Source organism: Alligator mississippiensis, chromosome 2, assembly GCF_030867095.1.
Source record: "Alligator mississippiensis isolate rAllMis1 chromosome 2, rAllMis1, whole genome shotgun sequence".
NCBI lineage: Eukaryota > Metazoa > Chordata > Crocodylia > Alligatoridae > Alligator > Alligator mississippiensis.
Window position 1 is genome coordinate 180,128,015 of NC_081825.1, and position 25,656 is coordinate 180,153,670.

General features: G+C 46.6%; 1 protein-coding gene across 2 annotated transcripts in view; it reads right to left on the reverse strand.

The window, feature by feature from the left end:
* Positions 1-11,740: 11,740 nt before the first annotated feature.
* The window catches only part of ANO9 (anoctamin 9), a 64,043-nt gene continuing 50,127 nt past the window's right edge, over positions 11,741-25,656 (reverse strand). Inside the window, exons 18-24 of one of the 2 annotated variants that reach the window (XM_006275061.4) lie at positions 24,668-24,825; positions 23,496-23,648; positions 22,395-22,542; positions 18,537-18,644; positions 18,010-18,103; positions 16,936-17,048; positions 11,741-14,769 (exon numbers count right to left, since the gene is read on the reverse strand). In XM_006275061.4, the coding sequence (XP_006275123.2) occupies positions 14,742-14,769; positions 16,936-17,048; positions 18,010-18,103; positions 18,537-18,644; positions 22,395-22,542; positions 23,496-23,648; positions 24,668-24,825 (802 nt within the window). In that variant the 3' untranslated portion in view covers positions 11,741-14,741. Of the gene's footprint in view, positions 14,770-16,935; positions 17,049-18,009; positions 18,104-18,536; positions 18,645-22,394; positions 22,543-23,495; positions 23,649-24,667; positions 24,826-25,656 lie in introns of those variants that run through there. The other variant, XM_059722519.1, reaches the window with a different exon arrangement.

Below are 25,656 nucleotides of genomic sequence, written 5' to 3' on the forward strand. Positions count from 1 at the left end.
GCCTCATGGGGCTGATCCTGTCACCCCAGACTTGTGCCATGTACCAGCGTGCGCAGGCCTCAAGCTGTTGTCATGGAGGAAACACAGAGCTGCTCCAAGCCTGGGGGAGACACAGAGCTCCCCCAAGAAGGAGCCTGGCTTTTCAATGCAGCAGCAGAAAGCAGAACCATTAGACAAGACTATACCTGTACACCTGTACTAAACCTTTCTTCTAAGCCTAAAACGGAGGCTTGGAGATTTTGCAGAAAGCAGGGCAGATTTGCACCTTGTAGGCCAACTAAATCAGAGATGCATCACATAAGCTTTTGTGAGCAGGGGGCTTACTTCCCCCATGCACGTATGCACTCCGTTTCCCACCTTTCTGTATTGCTGAATTACTGTTTCAACTGAACCTGCATGTAGGGCCAAAGCTTGCACTTAAGCATTGGCGGTGCGTAGGGGGTGCATGCGGGTTCACGTGCACCCCCTGAGATTGGCCGTGCCCCCCCCACGGAGAGATCAGGTCACTGGGGGACACCCCCCCACCCCAGGTCAGTGATTGGCTGCTGGGAAACCCCCTCCCTCCCCACCGGTCAGCAATCAGCTGCTGGTGCTCCCCCCTGCCCTATTAGGAGGCACCAGTTGCCCATGCACTTAAGTGCCTGATTCTGTCTGGTACTGAGTACCCACAACTCCATCTGAAGTCACTGGGAGTCCAGGCATTCAGCATCCTTTTGGATCACAGCCCCCATCCTTTACAGACTGACTATAACTAGAAAACAGACCAGCTTCCCAAACACAGCCACATGGATTCAAAGTCAACAGGCCAGCCCTGTCATATATCATTGCAACTAATTGCAGAAATACTGTGGGAAAGGAACAACTGGAGCTGTACAAGATTTTTATAGAGTCAATCTAGTGTGCTAATCTCTTGGTTTTCATTGATGATTTAAAGGCATTTACTAATTTAAACCAATTCCCAAACTATGCTGATTGCTCACTTAGCAGTGAAATGCAGCTAGTTCTGGGGTAAATTAGAGCAACTGATAAGGAAGCACCCAGCAACCTATACTTATTAACAAAGCATTGCTAAAGCAGTTAACATCCCCTAGGAAATATGTTAAACTGGGATGATGGCAACTCAATCCTGGAGGTATGCAACCTGCCAGGGCTGAGTTTAGAAGAAATAAGAAGTATCTCTGAACTTTCCCCACAATCTCACGTTTGATTGTGAGATCTTCGCAAAGGGCCCAAATCTGCTCCTATGGAATCAATAGTAAGACACAGTGGTCACCATCACTGAAGGACAGTAATTTAAATGATCACCCCTTTTTCTTGCATGCTGTGATAAAACAGTAGTATTAGCATGTTTAGATTTCTCATTGGACTTCTCAACTGATGCTCCACTGAGATCACATTTCTCAGGGTTATTGCACTATGCTGCCTGCAGACTCAGGCAGGCACCACTGCATTGGTCACAGACTATTTGTGCAAGTGCAAAGAGTGGTAGAGATTTAGGGTGGTTTTTTTCAAAATTCTTAGCCCAGGCTTTGCTGTTCCCCACTCCGCAGTGGGACCAGAGCTGGGCCAATACCAAAGACTTTTTTGTTTTCTAAAAAAAATCTCCTCCTTTAATTTTGATTTTCATAAAAATGGTCACATGGATTTTGAAGCACAGCCTGGAAACCACCAGGAAAATAGGCTCTCCTGTCAATCAGCTGCCAGCAACTGAACCCCACCCTCAATATATCTGATAATGATAAGTAGGTTGGCTGTCAGTTGCTGTCTTCAGCATCCCGTGTAATACGTGGCTTTCTTCACTAATGGGTTCTCATGAATGGTATCTTAGCTTCTGTAACAGAAGCTTCTTCTTTATTGCACTGTGCTACTTGATTTGCAAACTCCATTACTCTTTCTCATACACCTGTATTTTTTTTTATTCTCAGTATTCAACACTGAATTGAATAATGAGAAAATAATCTATTCCCTATACTCCAACTTCCTACCCATGCAGAGAGAAAAAGCATTTTTGGATAAAGAATAAAAAGTTATTAAAGCGATATTTTTTTCTGTCCTACTTGAAAATAAAGTGTGTCAGGTAACATTATGGCTCTAGTGGGAAGCAAACATACTGAGATAGTTTAGCAAATCCAGGCAGGGATATGTAATGACATTAATGGGGGAGAAATCATTTTCCTTTTTTAATAACAAATGGGCTGAATGCTTTGGAGGTTTCAGGAAGAGCATAAAGCGAAACCACAACCACTTGGCAGACAAGGTTATTTGGGTAAATGTGATATCTTTTATTAGACCAGCTGAATAGTTGGAAAAATCATTTTTTGCAAGCTTTCGGGCACAGACACCCTTCTTCAGGAATAGGGAGAGTTTGCTGGTGTTCTCTCTAGGGTCGAATAGAAGCTTAAGCCAATATGAAAAATGCAGGTCTATGAAAATGTAAATTTGTGGCAGAGAAAATCAGAGGGGATAGGTGTTAATGGGTGTGACACAGATAGTTGGGAGGGGGGAACACAAGAAGGGAATGTGGACAGATGTCAACAGGTGATAAAATGTAGCTGGTACAATGTAGAGAGGTTCGCTAGGGTTATTGGATGGCAGGCAGGTTATAAAGTGGCATAAATCCAATATCTATATTTATCCCATGATTTTGTTGTATCAAGTAGATTTATGAAGTGAAGATTTGTAGGCTCATCTACAACAGGTGTTTTGTAAATTCCCTTTGAGGATCCGAACTCAGAGACTGGAGAGAGAGTGGTTGTCTTGTAAGAAATGTGCATCCACTGTCTTTGATAGATTTTCAGTGTGCGTTCATTCTGGTATGCAGGTGTTGTTGTGGAAACACCACGACCACTCTACATTTTGTCTTAGTCTCCTATTGCTGGGAGCCCTATCATAGACCAGCCACCAGATATGATCTGAGATCACTGGAACCTGTAGGCTATCTGTGTGTTGCTAGAAACCATGACCTAGACCAGGGCTATCCAACTGGTAGCCCATGCTTTGTATGAAGCCCATGAGGAGCTAAGTCACAGACCTTGAGCTCTCAGTCTGGGTGCTGTTCTCCTGCTGCCTTCTTCCTCCAGCTGTTGCTTCCTGCCCCTACATGTAGTGGTGGGAGGGGGGGCACAATGGCCCAGGACTTCTGTGTGGCATGGGGGTGCCTGTGCAGTGCAGTAAGGGGGGATGCCCACTGCACAGTTTGAACCGCCTTGTTCTAGAAGAATAAGCAGAGATACAAGGAGTACAAATATGGGTGGATCTGAAGATGGAACCAGGTAGTAGATCTTGTGGTAATGGAGGGAAGTGATCTGTCAGTTTGACCCTCTATCCAGCTCTGGAAGGCAACATAACAAAGAAGGGAGGAATGGAAAACAGTTTGCCAGAGAAGGACTCCATCATTACTCAAGAGATGTTATTATCAATTTAAGGTTGGTGAAAGGTGCCCACTTGATTGTTCAGGAAGCTGGTGTTTCCCTTCATCCATGCAAGAGGTACTGCCCAATCAGCAGCAACCCGCGCTGTGCTGTGCCATCTCTCAGCTCCTGACATGGCAGGAGATGGATGCCAGTACTGCTGAAATGGCCAGTAGTTTCAGTGCTGTGGGTTGCTGCCTGCTGGGGTCTGCCCTGACTGAAACTGTCCCTCTCAAGTTTGATTCTTGGACCCTGATCTATCTGTTGGAAGCCCATGTTTTCAGCCCTGGGCATGTGCGCTTAGCTATGTCCTACCCCCATGAAAAAGACATGAGGGAAGGAATTCATTTGATTCAGCAGCCGGATTAAGCAATAAGTAGCTAAGTTATACACCTGTCAGAAAATATCAAGGGGGAAAGGATTAAAGATGATGTTGCCTCCCTCCTGTCTCCACCAGCCTTTTCAAAGACAGCTCTCTTTGCAATGTGCTGAGCTGCAGGCCAGACACATCACACCTACTTTTCTTTTCTGTTTGCAGCCATGCTGGGTCCCTGTCTTTCTGAGAAGTAGGAGGGGACACAGCATAGCTTTGCTCGATCACTGTTGTGCACTGGCTCTCCCCAGCTGGAAAACTCCCCTCCCTCTAGATCTTCAGGGCAGTAGAGAAGGAGAGACCCTCTAACACAATTCTGTGGTTAAAATATATTTTCAAATGGGAGGCTAAACTCTCTGGTGAGGTCATGTCATTGGTTTCAATGGGTCTGTATCTAGAGGGGAGTGTAGCTCTATGTAAACAGTTATACATTGCCTTTCTCATCTGCTTTTGAACCTGATCCTCAAAATGTTGAATGCCCTTCCCTCCATGAAGGCAGCAAGCTCCAAAGCACTCAGCAACTCCCAGGAGATGTTCAGCCCCTCACATGACCCTGCCGTGGACAGAAATTACACATCAACTGGTATGAGTGGTCGGAAACCTGTTCAAATTTGTAGCACAACAGAAATTCAGTGCACATAAACTGCTTTCAAAGGCTGGGTACAGACTTTCATGTTATGTTGGCCCTTTGGTGGGGGGTGCAAGCCTTAGACTGGGTTCTGCCATTTTTAAACAAGTCCATGTGTGTGCCAAATCTCTATTCTGTTACAGGTACAGACCAGTTTCCAATCACTTATACTGGTAAAAGTATAATGTCTGTACTTGCCAAAATGGCTGAAACTGGTTTAAGATAAAACTGGATGGATGTAGTATCAGACTTAACTAATTTGATTTAGGTTAAATCTGTTTATTGGACTTCTGTCCCAGATCCCCTCCAGATTCAAGTTAATTCACAGTCCCCCAGCATCCCAAGATGCTTTGCACCTCCCCCACAAACCTCGCTCACAGGGTGTGTGGGCCAGCCTTGGCCCAAGCTGTCTGCTCCAGCATCCCCCCAGCTTCTGGCCTGGGCCACTGCAGGCCTATGACTACATTTCTGAAATCAAAAGTGAATATCTGTTCACTTGCTTATCAGTTCAGTCTATATAGTTTAGACTAATCTGCGTATATTGAATCGATTCAGCCTTGGACTTTTTGACTGTCTGTACTTAGTGCAGATGTCCCACTGATCTCTACTGAAATGTGGCTGTTGCTGTTGCGAAAACAAGACGGGTGTTTAACAATGCATATAAACACTGTATACTAGTTTAGGATAGGAAATGAGGAAGATATTGAAACCAAAATGAGATTGTCAGGATGATTAAAAAAACCCAATTCTAGCTTTTCCAAGACTTTGGGATAAACCTCTCTGCTTCTTCAAATCCAGAGTTCAGTTTTCCTCATTCAAAAGACAGTGCATCCCTTTAAAGCCCTCCTACTGCATCTGTGGCAGAGAGCCTGGGCAATATGCCCAGCTTCCCTGGAATTATGATCAGTGACATTTATTTCTTGCCATTGTCTGCCTCACAGCACAGGTGAACGAATGCACTTGGGTGTGGATGATTAAAACTAAAAGAACATTGAAAATCCACCTGCTATTTCTGCAGCTAGTTTCTTTTAAGAGGTTTGTTCTTTGTGCTTTTGTTGGCTAGGACACTGCCAATCCAAGCCGTCAGATTTCTGCTATGGTTAAGTCTTATAGCACCAAGGATGTGCAAGGTATACAGACCGCTATGAAGGCACAGGGCCAATTCTTAGTTACTTTTCTTTAGTACCTGAGGGAGGCATAGGAGCAGAGGTATCTGAGCTACAGTCTAAGATACCTGGGGAATCTGAGCATGGCATAACTGCTTCCCTATAGGCCATGGGAAGCTGATGTTAGTGATAACACCTTGTGCTCCACCCACAACGGTCCCTACCTCACTCAATCCCTTTCTCTTGGATGTGACCGTAATGCTGGGGCCTAGAGGTGACCAGTGTAGATCCCTTATGCTAGCCATGTACCATTCAAATTAGGCTTCTAACACAGAAGAGAGTCTCAGTCCCCTTATATAGCCCAAGCATTGTAAAGGGGCTTAGAGTGCCATCCCTTAAAAGCTGGGTTGATTCCGGTTCTCAGGGCTGCATTGGTTAGAGTAGAAACACAGCAAGGGAATGCTTTTATTAAAAAATAAATCCTTCCTGTCTAATTTTGGGAGACAAAACCCCATAGAAACATTTATAGCCATATTTTTTATTGGTCCTTTTACAGTCAGGATTGCCCAGTGTCAGGCCACTCTCATGTGCACACACCTGCCTGCAGCTCAACCATAGTCTGGTGCAGCAGAGATGGCAGCAGCAGGACCAGGTGGCAGCTGGCAAAGATAGCAAGTGCGGGCACTCAGGATAGTAACCACTTCATCTGTCCTAGCCGTTCTACATATCCCAGGACCCCTTTCTCCAAATCCTCACACCTGCCAAGCTTTGGGCAGCTCCCTGTCCTTTCCCAGCACTACTTGGAGCAAAGTGCATTGACTATAAGCTTACAGGCATGTAGGTTGTAGTCGTGTTGGTCTAAGGACATAGGCAGACAAGGTTCCTTGGGTGAATCTGATATCTTTTATTAGACCAACCCAAATAGTCGAAAAATAATTATTAAGCAAGATTTCAGGTTCAAAAACCCTTCGTCAGGCTAAGGAAGTTTCAGCAGCTGGTGTGTGCTCTTCCTGGATGGAATGAAAAGTAAAGAAGCCAGGGGCTGAAGTTCACAGTCACTTGTTAAGATGGAAATTACCTTTGTTGGCTGATTTTCATGCCATGTCACCAGTGCCTAAAATCTGGCAGTCCCCATTTCAACAGTAGTTGATCACTTGCATTTTTGTCGAATGCCACTTCTGTTAAAGTTTGTTTTACAAAATGATTATTTTTGGCCAAAGTTGAGACGACCATGACCTATTAGACAACAGTTAAAAAATCAAACAAACCCATAATTCCTAAAGAACGAAATCCAGGGAAATTCAAGAGAGTAAATATTGGGATATTCAGGAGATTAATGCATGTGGGATGTCCGACTGGAAAGTAGGAGCCTTAAAGGACTGCTCATTGCTGCTTTGAAAAAGCCCTGATAAAAATTAACTGAGGCACCAGTGTTTAAAAAAAAATGCCAGGTGGCCCGCTAGTGACAGGTCATTCACTTTTTCCAGACCTATGGATTTATTCACAAAGCTGAGGGACCTCCAGCAAGTCACCAGGCAAAAACAGGTTCTCAAGAAACCAGCCCACCATCTCCTGCAATGAGCTGTATTTCAGATCTGCCTTTTCCTCACTGATCAATTGTCTCTGGGCCAGCACATTTTTATTTCCCCTAGATCCTTTTATAGAAAACTAGAGTGAAATTCACTTGAAATGAAACAAGTCTCCAAATGAAATGCTTGGGGTTTAATGCCACATTCATAACAACCCGCTTATGTTCTCATTTCAGTGGGTGATTTTTCCAGAGTTTTTAGTACTCAGTCAGTATTTTCTTTTAGCTTTTCAAAAAAAAGAAATGACAATGCCTTTAAGTCTTTTAGGTATTTTTTTTTTTAAGTGAAACATGAAAGATGAAGCTAATCCCTCCCATCTCTGCTCTTTTTCTACTATTCAGCTCATCCTATTTAGGACATTGATTCCAGAATTTCAGCTCTCAGCTTCCATTATTAGAAATAGGCTCAATCCATGAATTTGAGTGTAATATCTGAGCTTTCTCTAACTTTAAGGGGTCTTTTCACTAGGGATCGAAAGGGGAATTTTTCTACTTTATTTCAGAGAAAAAAATAGTTGTGAAGTTTGGATCCAGGTCCTCACTATTACAATGTTTATCTCTAGAGTGATTTATTCCCTACTCAATACTCTTCCTGGCATCCACCATCTCCAGCCATTCTGTTCAATAGCCATTAATAGATATATCATCCATGAATTTATCCAGTTCGTTTTTGAACCTGGGTATGTTATCTGCCCCCTCCCTCTCCTGTGGCAATGAATTACTCAAGTCAACTACACCTTGCATAAAAAATACTTTCTCTTGTTAGTCTTATGTCTCCTAATCTGTGTGCTAATTTCAATGGGTGCCTCCTTGTTCCAGTTTTCTGGGACTTGGTGAACAACAGTTCCCTATTCACTTTGTCCCCACTCTTCATGATTTTAGAAACTTCTGCCGTATCCCCCCTTCAGCCTTCTCCTTTCCAAAATGGAGTTATAGCCTTTTTTAAATTTCTCCTGCTATGGCAACTGTTTCAGGCCCTTGATCCTTTTGGTTGCCTTCTCTGTCCCTTAGTTGCACTCTTTTGACTCCAGAAAAATAGCCTAGAAGTCCTAGCAGAGAGACGTCAAATAGGCCATGGCAGGGCACAAAAAGGTTTGTTGCACATTGCAGACTCCTGAGTGATACCTCTGGGTTATCCATTGAGTCCTGCAGGCACCTCTCACTGAGCTGGCACTGTGTGGCACCCCTGGCACCAGGGAAAGGATCTGCAAGCGTCCTGGGAGGGTGCTACACTACCTGGGCTTGAGAATTGCTGCCGTGCAGGTTGAGTGGGGAGCAGAAGCACCGCCGAGAGCTCGGGAGTGTTACTACAGTGAGTGCTATGGGGTGGCTGTGGTGCCAAGGAGGGCAGTGGGGTGGGCATGGGGGTGTGGCATGGGAGGGAGCAGGCAGGGTGTAGGTAGGGGGAGCCCCTGGGGTGAGTAGAAGAGGGATGCATTCTGGAGTACAAGGGGGTGAAGGGGCACCTCTGAACCTGGGCCCAGTGGTGGCCCATCACCACATCAGGAACACAAGGGACATTCTGGGTACTGTAGTTGGGGGGGGGGGGGGGGGATGCAGGGGAAGGCTTCCTAGTGAAGCTTGGGGGTGGGGGGACTGCAACTCCCAGCATACACTGGGTGGGTCTGCCGTGTCCTGCAGGTGGAGCTCACCTGGCCGGTTGGGAGGAAGCAGGGATGAGTTTCTGTGGCCTGGGCCTGCCTCCTGAATGGGCTTTGCTTCAATCTCAGCTGCTCCAGAGGTGGGTGGAGGGCACTGAGCCTGGGCTGCTGTGCTTCAGGGAGAGGGGGGTCCAGCCCTGGGCCACTCAGCAATGCAGTAGGGCAGAGAAAGGGGCTATGCTTCATCTGGGCTACACTCAGGGTCTGCTGCTGTGCCTGTTGAGGTTCATAGACATCATAAGCGAGTAGGGCTGGAAGGAAGATCACGCAGTCATCTGGGCCAGCCCCCTGCTCGCCTGTATCTGTAGCTATTCATTTTGGTTGGTCTATAAGGTGCAAATCCACCCTGCCTTCTACTTGACTTCATATTAATGTGGCTCCTTGGGTCTCTGAACCAGCCCAGTCATATCTGGTCAATCTGCTCTAGAAAACTTCCAGGGATGGACCAGCCACAGCTTCTCTAGGCAACCTGTGACAATGCCTGATCCCCCTCAGAGCCAGAAAGTTCCTTCTCATCTCCCACCTAAATCCCCACTGCTGCAGCTTGAAGCTGCTGAACTGCTAGTACCCAGTCCTGGCCCCTACAACATGGGCAGGGGCAGTCCCTAACACAGGGGCGGGCAAAATGCAGCCTGCGGGCCGGGTGCAGCCCGCTAGGCCATTCTATCTGGCCCGTGGGGCCCCTAAAAAATTTAGAAAATTAATATTTATCTGCCCCTGGCTGCCTGTCATGCATCCCTCGATGGCTTGCCAAAACTCAGTAAGTGGCCCTCCGCTGGAAATAATTGCCCGCTGCTGGGATGTAGATTGGTGTTGCTCCATTGAGTTCAATGGAGCTGCTGTGGACTGACCAGAAGTCCAGGTTCTCACACTTGAGAGTAAAATTCAACCCTTGGCACATCCATGAGACTCTGATAACAATAGTAGCTCTGTTATGAACTGACAACAGTCTAGGCAGCGGCTCTGTACCTCTGTGACTGTTCCTTACTTAGGAATTGCTCCTAGGAGTTTAGCTGGTCTAGGCTCTCTCTGTGCTAAGTTAATGCTCAGTGTTTTGCTTTCTTGACATGGACAGGTGGGTCACCATGTTAGAGGTGCCACTCTGTCCTGCCAGCTGCAGTTCTTGATAGAGGAACCAGTTCAGGAGCTGTAGTTCCTGATGCAGCAGAATAAATAATTTGGGGGTGGAGAGGAGGTATTGTTTGGTAAATGTGACTTGCTGCCAGGTAATCCTGGGCCATGGGTTTTGTCAGATTTTATCAGTGATAGCACTGGGAGCCCACATTTTTTGCCAGAAATCAAACCCCATGGCCTCTCTGAGTGCTATTCCAGTCTCCTTTCCCTTCCTGCTTTGCTGGTTTGTCTTCTACTCCCTGCCCTGTGCTCCCTGCTCTATCTGCTGCTCTCCTTTTTGCTCCCTGCCCTGTTTGCAGCTGTGCTGCCTGCCCTTAGCCCAGTCTATCACTTGCTACACACACACAGGCTGCCTATGCCACTTTTGGCACACATGCCACAGGCTGGCCACTCCTGAGTTACACAGGTCAGACCTGACCCTGCTTATGAATGAGGGATCTTCAAGGACAATCTCTATGTCAAAAAACAAGACTGAGGATTTGGCACAGGGTACTCCTCCTTCTCACTCTGAACTAATTTATTCCTGCCCAGTCTGGTGTCAGAGCTCCTATTTTTCAGCAATTCAAGAATAATTCAAGAATAATTACATTTTCCTGTCAAAATTCTCTGTGCAGTCTCAGTTTGAGACCACATGCTCCCCTGCTTTCTTTGCAAAACTGTTGTATTGTAACTGAGTGTAAGTAAAGAGTTGTTGTGTTCCAATCCAGAGGTGGCTGCATGAAAAAAGTTTTCATGTCTGCGGTCTGGAAGGACCTATGAGATGAAGGTTACTGTATAAATGTGAGATTACTGGTTACCACTTTCTAAATGCATTTAATGGTATTAAGCTTACTGAATTTAAGCTACTTATAGTAGCTTTCAGGGATTTCAGCCAAAGGCATCTCAAGGCTGTTGGTAAAATGGGGCATTAGGGTTCTGTTCCAAATTAAAAAATGATAATGATGGTGCAATATGCCATGTAAAGGCATGGAAGAGATTTAATCATTATTGCTGCTCCCCTCCTTGATACTTTTTCAAGGAAAGAGTTGGTAGAACTTGGCTTTGCACTCATTTTTAAAAATAGGACTGAAGTTATCATAGAATTCATACTGTGTTAACTATGCAAGTACACATGCCACTTTATACCACTTTAACTGCAAGCTTAGTTACAGTAGTAAAATAGCTATCCTGTGTATGCTGCTATAGTGGGATAAAGATTTTTAATATGGGAAGGGAAATAAACCATACCAATACAGACATTTTCTATAGTGGGCTAAATGCATCCACAATAGGAAATTGTACTACTGTAGCCGTCAGTAACAAACACCCTAATTTAAATTATTATACAGGTATAAAAAATGGTGTAAACCTGTTTTGTACCCCCTTGGATGCATTTAGGGTGCAAATTTTTAATAACACATATGATTATGTACATGTTTTCTCTACCACTAATCCCAAGCACTGACTGTAGCATCTGAGCACTTTACAAATGCTAGTGAATTAATCTCTCCTAGAAAGTAGGGAAGCATTATTCCCATTATACCAGTGGGAAACTGAGCCACAGGGATTAAGGCTGAGATTTCCAATGCCAGCTAAAGGATTTGGGACACCAAGGTCCAGGTTTCTCAGACACCTTTGAAAATCCTGTCTGGATTCGTCTACAGTCAATACAGTCAGTGTATGACGCAGGTGGAAGCTGAATCCAGAGGTCTGGGTCACATTGTAATACTGTTACAACTAACTGATTTTTACACAGGTTCATTGTCTTGCTCAATGGCATGTAATTAAAACAGTTTTCCTGTTTCAGCCTTTTCCACTCCTGAACCAGCCTGGTTCCTTGCCTACTAACAAACAAAAGCAGCACTTTTAAACAACAGTTTATTGTATAAAATTGCATTGAATAAAATACAATTATAATGTTATTGCACAGTATCTCAAACAACCATTCCAATATATTTAAGTACTTTTGTATAACATACCTGGCAACTAAAATGAGGAATGCAAGAAAAAAAATGTAGTGCAGTGATTTTAGGATTACTGCCCCAATCAGCAAGCAGATGGCACAGGCATACCTTAAGCATATGAATGGTCGCACTGGATTTCAATAGACTACTCACGTGCTTAACATCCAATGTGACTACTTGTGCATAAAACGACTGGTGTCTCCAAGTGCCCTGCTGAATGAGAGCTCAGTGCGTTTAGCATAAATACATTCTTACGTTCTCTGTTTCATGATTCGATGGGTCTGATTTAAATAACATAAAATTACATGGAATGCCAAGCCTAGTACAAGGCTGAGAAACCAAAACTTCACAAACCGGGAAACCAGAAAAAAATAATATTTTGACTAGTGCAACATTCATTCAGCCCTTGTGCTCGATCTGTGTTTTATAGCATAAATGAACTAAATGCTGTTATATTTGCCAAGTAGTGCAGATTATGTATCTACTAATTTTACTTTCTCTAATAGCCTGTCTTCTGAGTGCCTTGTTACTTATTGTTAATTTGCTTTGGGTGCTAACGTTTTTGCTTTTAATTTTCCTGATTTTGTAGAAAAACTAAAAAGTCTCAACATGCTCCTTGAAAAGTCTTGAGGATTTACCTAAACACCAAAACTATACTGGCTTTGTGGATTAAATCAGTATGGTTGAACCACTGCAGCTTTGTATATTGACACTCTGAGGGTTTAAGCCTGGTTTACACTAATTTAGCTTGCCCATGTTAAAAGGACTGAGTAGCATGTCCCAGACCCCACAATGGTCTCCAAATGGGTAGATCCCTGGCTCTGTGCTTGAAGGTAGGTGCTTATGCAAAGTTCATTCCAGGATCAGGATGCAAGAGGGCTTTTATGGATCTAAGATTGTTTTATTTACGCTCTCTTACTTTTATTAACTGTGCACCAGCATTTTTTGGGTGTAGCAAGACTTTCCCTTCGCTGAGGACTATTTGCATTCTAAGTGTGACTCAAAGCTCAGAGTCTCTGGACTTATTCACGCTAAAAAAAAGTAGGTGTGCCTTGTCTTCCACTGATGTAAATGGGCATAACTCTAGTGAATTCTACATGGGTGTGCTGATTTACATCTGATGAACGTGTGCTTATGGACTTTTTTTGTTGATGTTGTCATAATTAAGCAGAACATGATTGGCTGAAATACTCAAAACATATTGGGCAGTTGGGTAGAAACCAAGCATGAAAATTGTCATCCCCAGAGGCACATTTCTCAGGTTATGAGCCAGTAAGAGTGCATTAGAACAGAAATGGTGCTGCAGCCTTAATGATGGCTGTGTGATTGTTCAAGTAAAAGAGATAATAATGGCTTCCTGAATGATGGAAGGGTTTGGGACCGTGAAGGGACTCCACTCATTAGAGGAACACGAGCAGAAGCCATGAAATTCACGGGGGACACAGAAAGTAAACTATCCACCGCTCAGCTGGAACAGCCAGCAAAGCTTTCCTTGTTAGCCCAATGAAATGGTAAATCAAGGCTTATGGTGATTACTGAGAATAAAACCAGGTCACTCTGTGAAGATGAGTATCAGATTTCCTGATGGTGCTGAAGCTTTACTGAATGCAATGGACTTTTGCAGATCATTGATGAGATTACCCAAGACCTAGACTACGTCATCCTGTCCTGGGCCTAGATGTGCTGTTGTGAAGACAAAGCATAGCAGAGGAAGGCCCCAATTTACTTCTGTGGTGCTAACTCCAGTTGGGATAAACTCCACTCATGCAAACCATAGCTTCCCTTGTGTCCACTTAAGAGTTTGTACATGCATCTTAACATGGACTAATAGTATCCTGATCCTGGCAAATTCCCTATGTAGACAAAACCTCAAAGTGCTTTAGATATTTGATACTGAAGCCTTGCATTATCCCTATGAGGTAGGTAGGAAGGTAAGCCCATTTCATAAACTGAGGCACAAAAAGGCTAAGGAACTTGGCCATGGTCATGGAAAAGCAGAGTAAGAGAAACAGTCATTAGATCTCAGTGCTTCTGTCTGTAGAGAACACTTTCATCTAGTCAAGAAATGTCTCTGAGAAGTAAGGCAGGAGAACTAGGTGGACCATACAGACTGTCCCAAATCCTGGGGCAATTCTGATGAAATAATCTTGTACCAAATGAGTCCCCCACTGGGCACAACCTGGACAGAGAAGCATGGGTCAAGCTGAACAGACTGATATGTGGATACAGATGCTTCAAAACAACACTTCACCAGACGAACATCTTGGACAGCCCCTGTATGAATCAGGTGTCCACCAAACAGCATAGCACTCAATCGAACGCTGCAATCTTTACAAATGCCCAAGTGGGGCAGATGAAATCTGCACATTGAACAATAATGCCAGACAGTGGCTCATAGAGTGGACCTTGTCTGTTCTTTCTATTCAGTGAGGTGGGAAGTGGGTTCATCTGTAAAATTCCCGCCTGCCACTTATGGTAGACAAGCATGACAAATTTGGCAAAATCTACACATTTTTAACCTTCTGTGAATGTGGCAAAATGCTGGACATTTTTCTGATGGTCCAGAGGTTTTTCCCCCAGTCTGATATCTTTGAAGTGCAGCCTTTCTTATATCATCTCTTTCCTGGCTGTGCAGTCCATGCACTTCCTCCTCAGAATACTATAAAATTCAAAGCAATCTGCTCATGCAAACCGAGCATTATATTATTTCTTCCTTCTTAAGAGTAAAGTCCAAACTTAGTGGTAGTTGGGGAATGAGCTTGCAGTTTCAGGGTTTGAGAGGAGTGGTGGTGTGGAGGGATGCCTTTGTGATGTCTCCAAAGCCTGCAGCCATGTCCTGTTGGATAGTAGATCTGCAGTTTCTGTGCTTCTGATTGCTATATTCTTCTCAGGGGGTCGCTACACTTCTGTAGAGTGATCCATTACACTGGAAGATACAGAAAACAATCTAGGTCATTCCAGTAGCCCCAGAAAGCACATGTATTGAAAATAAGAAGTGGATCTTAGATGAATAAAACTATTACGAAGGGATGATTGAAAAATATTCAGACAAGAACATTCATGGAAAACTGGGCTTTCAATTAAACTATGTTTTTTTAAAGACTCCTGCTCAAAGAAAAATATCCATTTTATCAGAAAATCAAAGGCTCCAAAACTAAAATAGTTTAATTTGGACATGCCAGCATGTTCCCTCATGGCAGTAGCATAATATGAGGTGGGTGAATGGGGCACGTGCTTGGGCATTAAGGGGAATGGCATTAAGGTGCTTGGGCATTAAGTAGATGGGGGTCATTGTCTGTTCAGCTTGCACTTCTCAGCTGCATGAAGCAGGCAATATGTCATGCAGCACAAGGCATTTTGGGAATTGTAGTTTTGTAGAGCAGCAATAGCGTTCACTGCTTCTGGGAGAACTGACTCCATTTTTTTGCCATCAAAGTCAGCCATGAGAGCAGTTGTCTCTCCTAGAAAAGTGGTCTTGTGGCAATTTGGGAAGAATGTTTCCATTATCCTATAAATAATGTGAGTGACTAGCCCTTTGTCTGACTCTATTGCTGCCTGAATGAATAGTTCAGTCAAAGGAGGCTGTGAAGGGGTTGTTATAAAACCAGCAGGAAAGGTAAAACATCTCCTGAGATACCTAAGTACTTAGTTCAAAGAAGTTGAGAAAACTATATCTGGGCCATCCACTGGGGGAAGTAACCTAGCTGGTTTAACTCAGGTTTTACTTCTTCCCATAGGCAACAGGTAGGGGGAAAAGGGGGGGGGGGCATGTGCCCCCCCGAGATTGGCCCTTGCCAGCTGGGGAGTGGGCAGGACAGCTGGTGCCCCCCCTGAGATTGTGGGGGCACTGAGCACTTCCAGGTATGCCACTGGCACTTCTGCTGGTGGCAGCTATCATCCCCCACCCCGCAGTCAGAGATTGGCCACTGATGCCCCCCTCCAGTATCAGGAGGCACCAGTCGCCCATGCTTCTTTCCAAGGTGACCTTCAAAGGAGACCTAGGGTACCACAGGCACTAGGAAAGGGAGAGGGCTTGGGTCAGCAGGGAGAGGCTGCCCCTAGTTGCATCACTGAAAAGAAGCTGGCAGAGGGGGCATGTGTATAAACAGAACAGTACTCAAGACCTGGGGAAATTACCACCACCTCCTAGATAAATTACATTTGGCTAAAGGAGCATGCCATGCTACTCTGTGCTGGTTTGAATCTGCTCCTCTGAGTGCTGCATGTCCTCTGGAGAAGTCAGTCATGCTTTTTTCTAAAGAAGTAGTTTCTCGAATCACTGCAAACACAGGGGGTGCCAGGCTTCTGGAGGAACCAGTTTGCTGGACCTGCCAGATTAGAGTTTCTAGGGGATTGTAAATCCCAGTCTGCCCAACAGCAGGTGAACTGTGGTATTCCACCCCAAAAGAAGTGAAGTCCTCACTTATAGGGCGCAATCGGCAGAAGCCTGACCGGGACAGTGGGGCCAACAGCCTGTAACTGATCTTGAATTGCTGAGTTAGCCCAGTCAGCAAGAACCAACAGTGGACTGGTCCTTCTCGTCTCCAGTCTACTTATAAATTTATAAATGGGTCTAGCAATGAAGCTACCTCCGTTTCCTGCAAGAGACTTGCCAATGCCCCCATGACTTCTCCCACATGTCTCTGGAGTTCCTGCTGAGCATGCAGATTAAATGCCACAAGGCTGACCTGTGGTAGAACGGGTGCTTCAAGGCCCAGAATGCCAAGGCTCTGCCAGTGGCACAAGGAGAAACCCTTGACCAGCACAGACCATTTCTACTCGAAGCCACTGTGTCAAGGCCCACAAGGAGCAATCTCATCCATTCGTCTGCTGTGCCCAGCCACTCCTGCCCAGGGCAGCCCTCAGGGGAGCATGAGCCAAGGGAGGGCAGCAGGCATTAAGACCATGGCAGGCAAGAAGACAACCTTTTCTCTGATGATCTCAAAGCACTTTACAAAGCTGAGGAAGCCAGTGCAAAAAGGTGAAGTGATTGGCTGCAAGGTCAGGCTGCCAATCAGATCCGCACTCTGGATATCGCTGTCTCCAGACAGGGAGAGGGCCCCTTCAGTGTTAGACTTAGGGCAATACCTACCTGAGTTCTTCCTGAAGATGCTTCTTTTTTTCCTCCAAGTTCTTATTCTTAACCCACTGGGGGACATCAGGGACGTACCAGGCTGCGATCAGCTTGATGCATAGAGCTACGTGCTGAAAAGAATCAAAGAGAGTCCACCATGCAATCAGGACCCATGTCTCTGGAGACTTGAGCTGCACTTATTGGTTGAGCAGGGACAAGCAATCACTCCACAACAAAGCTCAGCTGATTTACTGCTATCACATAAGTGATACATAATCTGGTCCAACTCCCACTGAAATCAATACAGAGACTCCTATTGACTTCAGTGGGAGATGGAGAGCTGCCATGAAACATACAGTATTGCCTCTGCGGAGTTGGAGGGGGGGAGGTTGTTTCTTCTGGTATGTGTGTCCCCCTCAAGCTATCAGGGGACTAAAACTGGTGCCCTTCTCACGCCAGTGCTGAGAAATGAGGGCCCCATATCATGGCATGAGGTCTCCAAAGAGTCCCTTGTTTTGCTTGACTTTACCCCTGTCCCTGGCTGCATTTCACTGTCTCCTTTGAAATGCTGGCTTCGCCATGGTACTGTTACCAAGTGGGCCTTTGTTACCAATGCAGCTCCCCTGTGCTGTGAGCTGCCCCAGCTAATGGCAGTGGTGTTTCCTTGGTACGGCAATGGCATTACTTGAAGGGCTGAGGGCACAAGCGGACAAGGCTTTCCAGCAGGACGGAGCAGCAGATGCAAGGGCACTGGGGTGAGGGCAGGGGAGGGAAGAGAAGAGCAGGAGCGAGTGGTGTGGGCAACGGCGGGAGTCAAGTCTGATGAGAGGTGAATGGATCAGGGGGCTGATGCAGCTGAGGAGGAAGGCTGTGAGCAGAGAGGAAGAAGGAAACTCCCTCAGTTCCCAGCTGGACTACCACAGAAGCAGCCTCTTCAGAGAGTCCTGCCACTAATGCATAAACCCTCACCCCTGCTGCCATACTGCTTTCCTGACATAAATGTATGATTCTCTTCCCCATCCAAATGCTATGGGAGGTTGCCTGGGCAGCCCTGGTGCTGCTGCTTGCTGAGGCCCCATTCATCACACTAACCTCAAATATAATCAGGAAGGCGAGTCGGGCTGCAAACACATGCCAGAACTGCACAGAGTAACTGTAGTCATCATTGTTCCTGTAGTCCCTGTACCTGAAGGACACAGTGCATCAGCCCCACCTGCACAGCCCCTCAAACCCCATCCCTGGCCTGGTTATCATGGGCTTCACCCAGGGGTGATTCATGGGTTTGCGTGATGGGGCAGCCCTGGTAGCTCATCCAGTCCCTTCCCCTGGCATCAATCCCACATTATTCCCTAAAGACTCTGTTCAGTTCATATATGAGTAAATTGGACAATAAAGCTTTCTCCACTGACTAACCCTTGCCCCTGGGATAGATCAGTATAGGTCCTTTGACCCGCAAGGGTGTCACACCAGTTAATACTAGCGATGTATCTGGCCCTCTCTGAGAATGCAGAAAGGAAGTGTGTTAGGGCCAATTTAACAAGCAATTAGCTGTGTATTAGGAAGGATTACTGTCAAGCTATGAGAAGGCCTAAGGGTCAGCATTATGGAGCCACCATTACCTGCATTCTGTGATCTGCTTTTCAGCTAAGTCCTGCAGCTTCATATGCCATTCAAAGTCTCGAACGCGGAACACCGAGAGGCTGTGGTTGATGTAACCCGTCAAACAGCTGCAGAAAAGGAAAGAAAACAGCTATATACAGAGGCTTGCTCATGTCTCAGTGAGCTCATCCCAGCCAGGATACCCAGGTCAGACTTAGGAAAGATGGCAGACTTCTGGTCTCTTCCAGGCATTTCAACAAAGGGAAGGAACCTTGAGCCTGGTCCTGCTCTTGCTAAAGTCCATGGTAAGGACTTTAGCAAGAGCATGAACAAGACCTAAGAACTAGTTGTTATCAATAGTTAAAATCATGCCAATGGCTCCAGAAACCTACACAGCACTTCTTAAGCAGAGTACCCAAATCTGACAGCCACTCAGCATCCACAATACCTGTTGGAGTCCGTGGAGGTTGAAAGCATTCATTAACCCGCAGGATGTTCCCACCCCATACTGGTGAACCCTACCCCATACTGGTGAACAAGTTAAGAGGCTGTGGCGTGGATGACTACACAGTACGGTGGGTGGCGAATTGGCTAGAGGGTCGCACCCAAAGAGTTGTGGTGGATGGGTCGGTCTCGACCTGGAAGGGTGTGGGCAGTGGGGTCCCGCAGGGCTCGGTCCTTGGACCGATACTCTTTAATGTCTTCATCAGCGACTTGGACGAGGGAGTCAAATGTACTCTGTCCAAGTTTGCAGATGACATAAAGCTATGGGGAGAAGTGGACACACCGGAGGGCAGGGAACAGCTGCAAGCAGACCTGGATAGGTTGGACAAGTGGGCAGAAAACAACAGGATGCAGTTCAACAAGGAGAAATGCAAAGTGCTGCACCTAGGGAGGAAAAATGTCCAGCATACCTACTGCCTAGGAAATGACCTGCTTAGTGGAACAGAAGCGGAAAGGGATCTTGGAGTCCTAGTGAACTCCAAGATGAACATGAGCCGGCAGTGTGACGAAGCCATCAGAAAAGCCAATGGCACTTTATCGTGCATCAGTAGATGCATGACGAATAGGTCCAAGGAGGTGATACTTCCCCTCTATAGGGCGCTGGTCAGACAGCAGTTGGAGTACTGCGTGCAATTCTGGGCGCCACACTTCAAAAAGGATGCAGATAATCTGGAGAGGATCCAGAGAAGGGCAATTCGTATGGTCAAGGGCCTGCAGACCAAGCCCTATGAGGAGAGACTAGAGAAACTGGACCTTTTCAGCCTCCGCAAGAGAAGGTTGAGAGGCGACCTTGTGGCTGCCTATAAGTTCATCACGGGGGCACAGAAGGGAATTGGTGAGTATTTATTCACCAAGGCGCCCCCGGGGGTTACAAGAAACAATGGCCACAAGCTAGCAGAGAGCAGATTTAGACTAGACATTAGGAAGAACTTCTTCATAGTTCGAGTGGCCAAGGTCTGGAATGGGCTCCCAAGGGAGGTGGTGCTCTCCCCTACCCTGGGGGTCTTCAAGAGGAGGTTAGATAGACATCTAGCTGGGGTCATCTAGACCCAGCACTCTTTCCTGCTTATGCAGGGGGTCAGACTCGATGATCTATTGAGGTCCCTTCCGACCCTAACATCTATGAATCTATGAATCTATGATGTGCTCAGTACCCTACCTGATTGGGCTTATGAATCAAGAAATATTTCCAGCCGTGACAGAGTCACAGATGATTCATAGATGTTTGGGTTGGAAGGGACCTTAGCAGATCATTGAGTCCAACCCCCTGCCCTGGGCAGGAAAGACTGCTGGGGTCAGATGACCCCAGCCAGGTGCATGTCTAATAGGGGTGTGCAAAGCAGGCCCTATTCGAATCGGATTTGGATTCGGCCTGAATCAGGGACAGTGATTCAATTAGTTGATTCAGATCATTGTCACTGATTCAATTCGGCCAAATCCAAATATGAAGATTCGATGCTGATTTGGAGAATCAGTGATTCGGCCATAGACACAGCCTTAAATGTTTTTTCTATATACCTCAAGGTACCAGTGTGGTTCCTGATCATTGCAATGCTGGGGCGCATGGAGCATTCCACAGGAGCATGGGGGGGCCCTCCATGTGCTCGGCAGCAAACCTGGGTCCATCAGGGAGCACCCCCCCCCCCCTCCGGCTCAGCAATTGGTCATGAGGGGAGCCCGGGTGCCACCCCAGACCCAGGAGGCACCAGTTGCTGAGCCAGGGAGGAACGGGGGGTGGGGCTCCAGCACGCTTCCCAGCAGACCCACTTCCGGTCCACTTCTGGGTCTGCTGCTGAGTGTGCTGGGGAGCCCCCCGCACTTCTGTGGGACATTCCATGCACCCCAACATCGCAGCATTCATGAGCTGCCTACTACCTCGATGTATGTAGAAAAAACATATGCCTATGTCTGAATCACCAAATTTTTCTGAATCTCTCCAGATTGATTCAGAGGGTTCCAATTAAATTTGAAGAAATTAAAAGGTCCTTTGATTTGATTCGGAGATTCAGCCACTGAATTGGGCCGAATGTCCACCAAATCGAGTCAGGGACCGAAGCTTCGCATTGCCCTAATGTCTAGCTTCCTCCTAAAGACCCCCAAGGTAGGGGAGAGCACCACCTTCCTTGGAAGCCTGTTCCAGATTTTGGCAACCCTTACCATAAAGAAGTTCTTCCTGATGTCTAATTTAAATCTGCTCTCCGTCAGTTTGTGGCTGTTGTTCCTAGTTACTCCAAGGGGTCCCAGGTAAATAGAGCATCTCTTATTCCTTGCTGGCCTCCCCCGATGAATTGGAAGGCGGCCACAAGATCACCTCTCAGCCTTCTCTTGCAGAGGCTGAAGAGATCCAGGGCCCTCCATCTCTCCTTGTAGGGTTTTGCCTGCAGGCCCCTAACCATATGAGTGGCCCTCCTCTGAACTCTCTCAAGGTTGTCCACAACAGGGCTGATCACACATGATGCTAAGCATCCTCACCTCCAGTAAAGCCAGTGGGGACTGAGCATGCACAGTGTAGTACAGGATCCCACCTTTTAGAGAAACCAGGCAAAACATGGAAGGACAGGTCATGGAAGGGAAAGGAAAGAAGAATTGTCAGTGAGAGGGGAGCGAGACCGAGAAACTTCCATTCTGGGATTAATCCACTGATTTACTGCTTGACCAAGTATCATGCAATTAAAATGTAATCAAATATTGACTTTGCATACAGAGAATTGGCTCATGCTGTAGGAAGTAGGAAAGCAATCAGAGTGAAAAATTGTACTGTGCTCATTCATGCAGTGCTACATAATTACAAAATGTAAAAGTCTCCTTATAGATTTTTAGATGGATTCTTTTAGTTTCCACTCTTGACCCAAGCATTCTTCTGCACAGCCACAATGGGCAGTAGCCACTGAATGGCAGTCATCGTGCATCTTTCTTTTGTGGTGCGTGTTTGTATGGCACAGCTCCCTAATCATTGTGTTCCTTTCAGATAAAGCAGAAAAAAACCACTCGGTAGATTTGCTCCACCCTGGGCAAATGAGATGGGGAAAGAATATTGACTGCAGTTCTTGCTCTTCCCACTGGACGGCACTACTTCACCAGCTGCCAAGTGGTTGTTCTTTATTGTCCACTGCTGCTGGTTTGCCCGTTGCCCGGTGACGTTAGTAAGACAGCTTGGAAAATGATGCAGCCTGACTCAGACAGGTTCCTCTTAATGTTGAGAGCTTAGATTAATTGTTCCCTTCCTACAAGTGCCACAGCAGATGAGGAAAAACAGAGATAAGGGTAGTAGCAAAGATCCTACTCTTCCTGTCCAGCTTTGCCATCCAGCAGCCCAGGGACAGAATGGCTTTGTCCCAGAGCAGCGTACATGAACATGATGATGTAAAGCTTACTCGATGTTGGTGTCATTCCCCAGAGTGCAAGGGCTGTATGTGTACTTGTAGACCTGCAAGGGGATAAAGTCAGAGGTGATGGCGATCACTAAGCCATTGCCGATGACAGACAAAATGCCAATGGCCTCCAGAACCTGCAGCCAGATTCCTGTAAGGAGAGAGGACATTAGAGTTATGGCCAGTTGGGGGCATCAACTGTACTCTGGGGCACAGGGCACTACCTGCCAGCTTGAAATCTAAGGGAATTTTGCCACTGTTGTGAATGGAAAGAGGACAGGGCTTGGCAAGGCAAAATCAGTGGAATAGGGGTCTGTGGGGCACAGCCAATATGTCTCAGCACAGCAGCTCAGTGTGGGGGCAGAGGGCACTAAGGTTGAGATTTACTGAGCACTACATCCTAACCAACAAAGTGGGCAGATGGGCCATCAGGAAACTCCAGGCAAAGTTGTGGCTTACAAAACAGGGGATGGGCTGTGTGGTTCAGACTGATTCAAAGTGTGTATCCGTGCCTCTCTGATGTTACCCTGGCAAAGCACCTCTGTCTTGATCTGCAACCCCACCCGCAATGTTGCTCTCCCCTCCAGCTCTTCTAGGGTACCCCTGTTCTCTGAGCCCACCCTGGAATAGCACTTATGGGCAGACAACATCATGATTTAGATAAGGAATGTGTGGCAGCATTTCATGTCACTTATACCAACACCAGGGCCAGCCCACAATTTTTTAGGGCCTCCTGCAAGAAATAGCTCTGGGACTCCCTGATGTGAAGAAGTCAGTGGTGGGGGGCAGGGTGTGGTGAGCAGCCAAAGAAGCTGGAGGCAGTGGCGGTGGCAGTGGCAGAGAGGGATGTGGGGGATAGCAAATGGCTGGACGTGAAGCCGGTGTTGGTAGCATCAGTGGCAGGGGTGGGGGTGGCGAGTGGCATCAGTGGCGGGGGGGTGGTGAGTGGCCGGACACCAGGGGTCCCTTGGCTACAGGGCCCCCTGCAGCCACTGGTTTCGCAGGATAGGATAGGCCAGCCCTGGGCAACACATACACAAACTGGCTCCCTTTAGTGTTGAGCACATGCTCTGACCAGTGAGTTCCCCCTTGTCCCTATCTCACCGATGTCCTTGGCTTTCCTAGGCACCGTGCGTCTCTGCAGCCTCACCATCTTGATGGCATCCAGACGGATCTCAATGATATTGTTGAAGAACGCCAGCAGTGGGGCAAGGGGGAAGGCAGCCACAAAGATGGTGGTAAAGCTGTACTGGATCACTGACAATGGGAGAAACACCATGCTCTGAGAGAGGAATCCAGCAATTAGAGGAGAGGGCCTTGTGTTTCCTATATTTGACATGCCAGGTAATGGCATGACCTGGGTTGGCCTTGCAAGGGTGAAGGGTGAAATGTACCATCTTCCCTTTCCCCCTGTGACCTGTTTTCATCATAGAAGGAGATCAAGAGCTCTCTGTCCCCCATACAGGTGAGTAGTTAGAGAGGGTCAAACTCTAGTGCTGGCCAGCTCAGCTGGGCAGGGTGGTAGTATAGGTTAGTGGTCACACCACTACCAGTATGTTATGACAGCCATGAATAGGGCACAGTTGGGAAGGATAGGAATTGCCACTCCTTGGGCATAAATTGGTCAATTTATGCTCGTTGGACATAAATTGCTCAGGGATCCTCCTGGGGCAGCTCAGCTCAAGGGCCAACCTACCCCTCAGTGTGCGAGGATCACCAAGCAGCCGGGAAACTGGACCCAGTTTCTCCTGCCCCTGCCCTGGACGCGGCAGGTTCTGCACAAGAATAGGCTGCTGAGTGAAGAAGTTGCAGGGGTCCTTTCCTTCCTCACCCATCTCTCAGACATGGACACAGATTCATCGAGCCTGACAGCATTCCACAAGCCCCACGACGAGACTGAAGCTCTGACCCCACCCCACTAACACAGAATCATAAAAAAGTAGGGCCTGAAGGGTGTTTAGAAGGTCCAACCCCCTGCTCCATGCAGAATCATCTCTAAGCCATCCCAGCCAAATGGTTGTTTAACCTGCTCTTATCAATGAGGGTTGCTGCTACTACTCACAGGAGCTCCATCCCTGACAGCTGCATGGTTAAGAACTACCCCTCACACCACGCTGTCAAGAATTGGAGCCTTCTAAGAGGAGCACTGTCACAGGGCATTTACATCACCCTGAGAGAAACTGACCCCCAAGCGCTGAGATGCTGGGAATGACTATGCATATGTCCAAGACCCAAAACTGAGAACTACATTTTCTCTGCAGCCCAGTGTCACTTACTCATTTCCAAGAACTCATTAAATAAGCTGAAGACGTTGACTTCATTCAGCTGGTAGTTTCTCAGCCACTGCTCCTTGCAAGGGTCCTCAGCTTCCTGCTCCACCTGGACTTTACTTTTTGCGTTCACCTGCAGCTTTCTCATCTTGTAGGCAATCCAGCTGGAGGGACAGGGGTATGAGGGATGAGGGATGTGAGCTAAGACTCCAATTCTGTGTTTACCTGAGCTGCTGTGGAATGGCTTCCTCTTGGGTGCCAAAATGAAGGCCTGAGCCAGAGGTTTTTTTAAATGCAGCGTACTAACTTAATGCATGCATGTGCACCCCCTCCCCCCCGTCCCTCAAATGCACATGGACAAATTCCTTCTCCCAAGTTTATTACTTTATACCAGGGTGGTTTTACCAACAATAGAGAGGTAACGTCCCTCAATAAGATGATCCAGTAACTCTAGTTCACAAAGAACTCAGCTGTGGACTGCAGCCTCCTGTTGATGAGCAGGTACTTGTGTGACTAGGCCTGCTGGGCTGGTGGGAGGTGGAGTGGGGAATGAAAAATCTCCTTTGGTGTAGCTGCTAATGGGTGGGAGATCTGCCTTGGAGTTTGGGGGATAGTTTACAAAGGATATGCTAAGAAGCTACAAAATCCATTCCAACATCCAAAGAAAATCTCTCTTTTAAATCTTGAGTTTTTAGAGAAGGTTCAAGATGCCAGATTGACAGCTATCTGTGGGATAAGCTATTCAGTGGAAGTAGTTTTTGTCTGTGACTTGATCTATTTGTTCCTTCCTTCTCTTGTTTTTGTGAACGGATCTGAGTTGAATTCTTTGTAGGGACTTTGTTGGGCAACTCATTCTGTATTCAGAATGAACTACTGCAATCACCTTTGTCACAGGATCTCACTTCTGATCCCTGATCAGATGGTCTAACCGTTCTAAACTACTTCTGCTTCTTCCTGAAGCAAATGTCATTTCATCGTGAGAGGATTTCAGGATT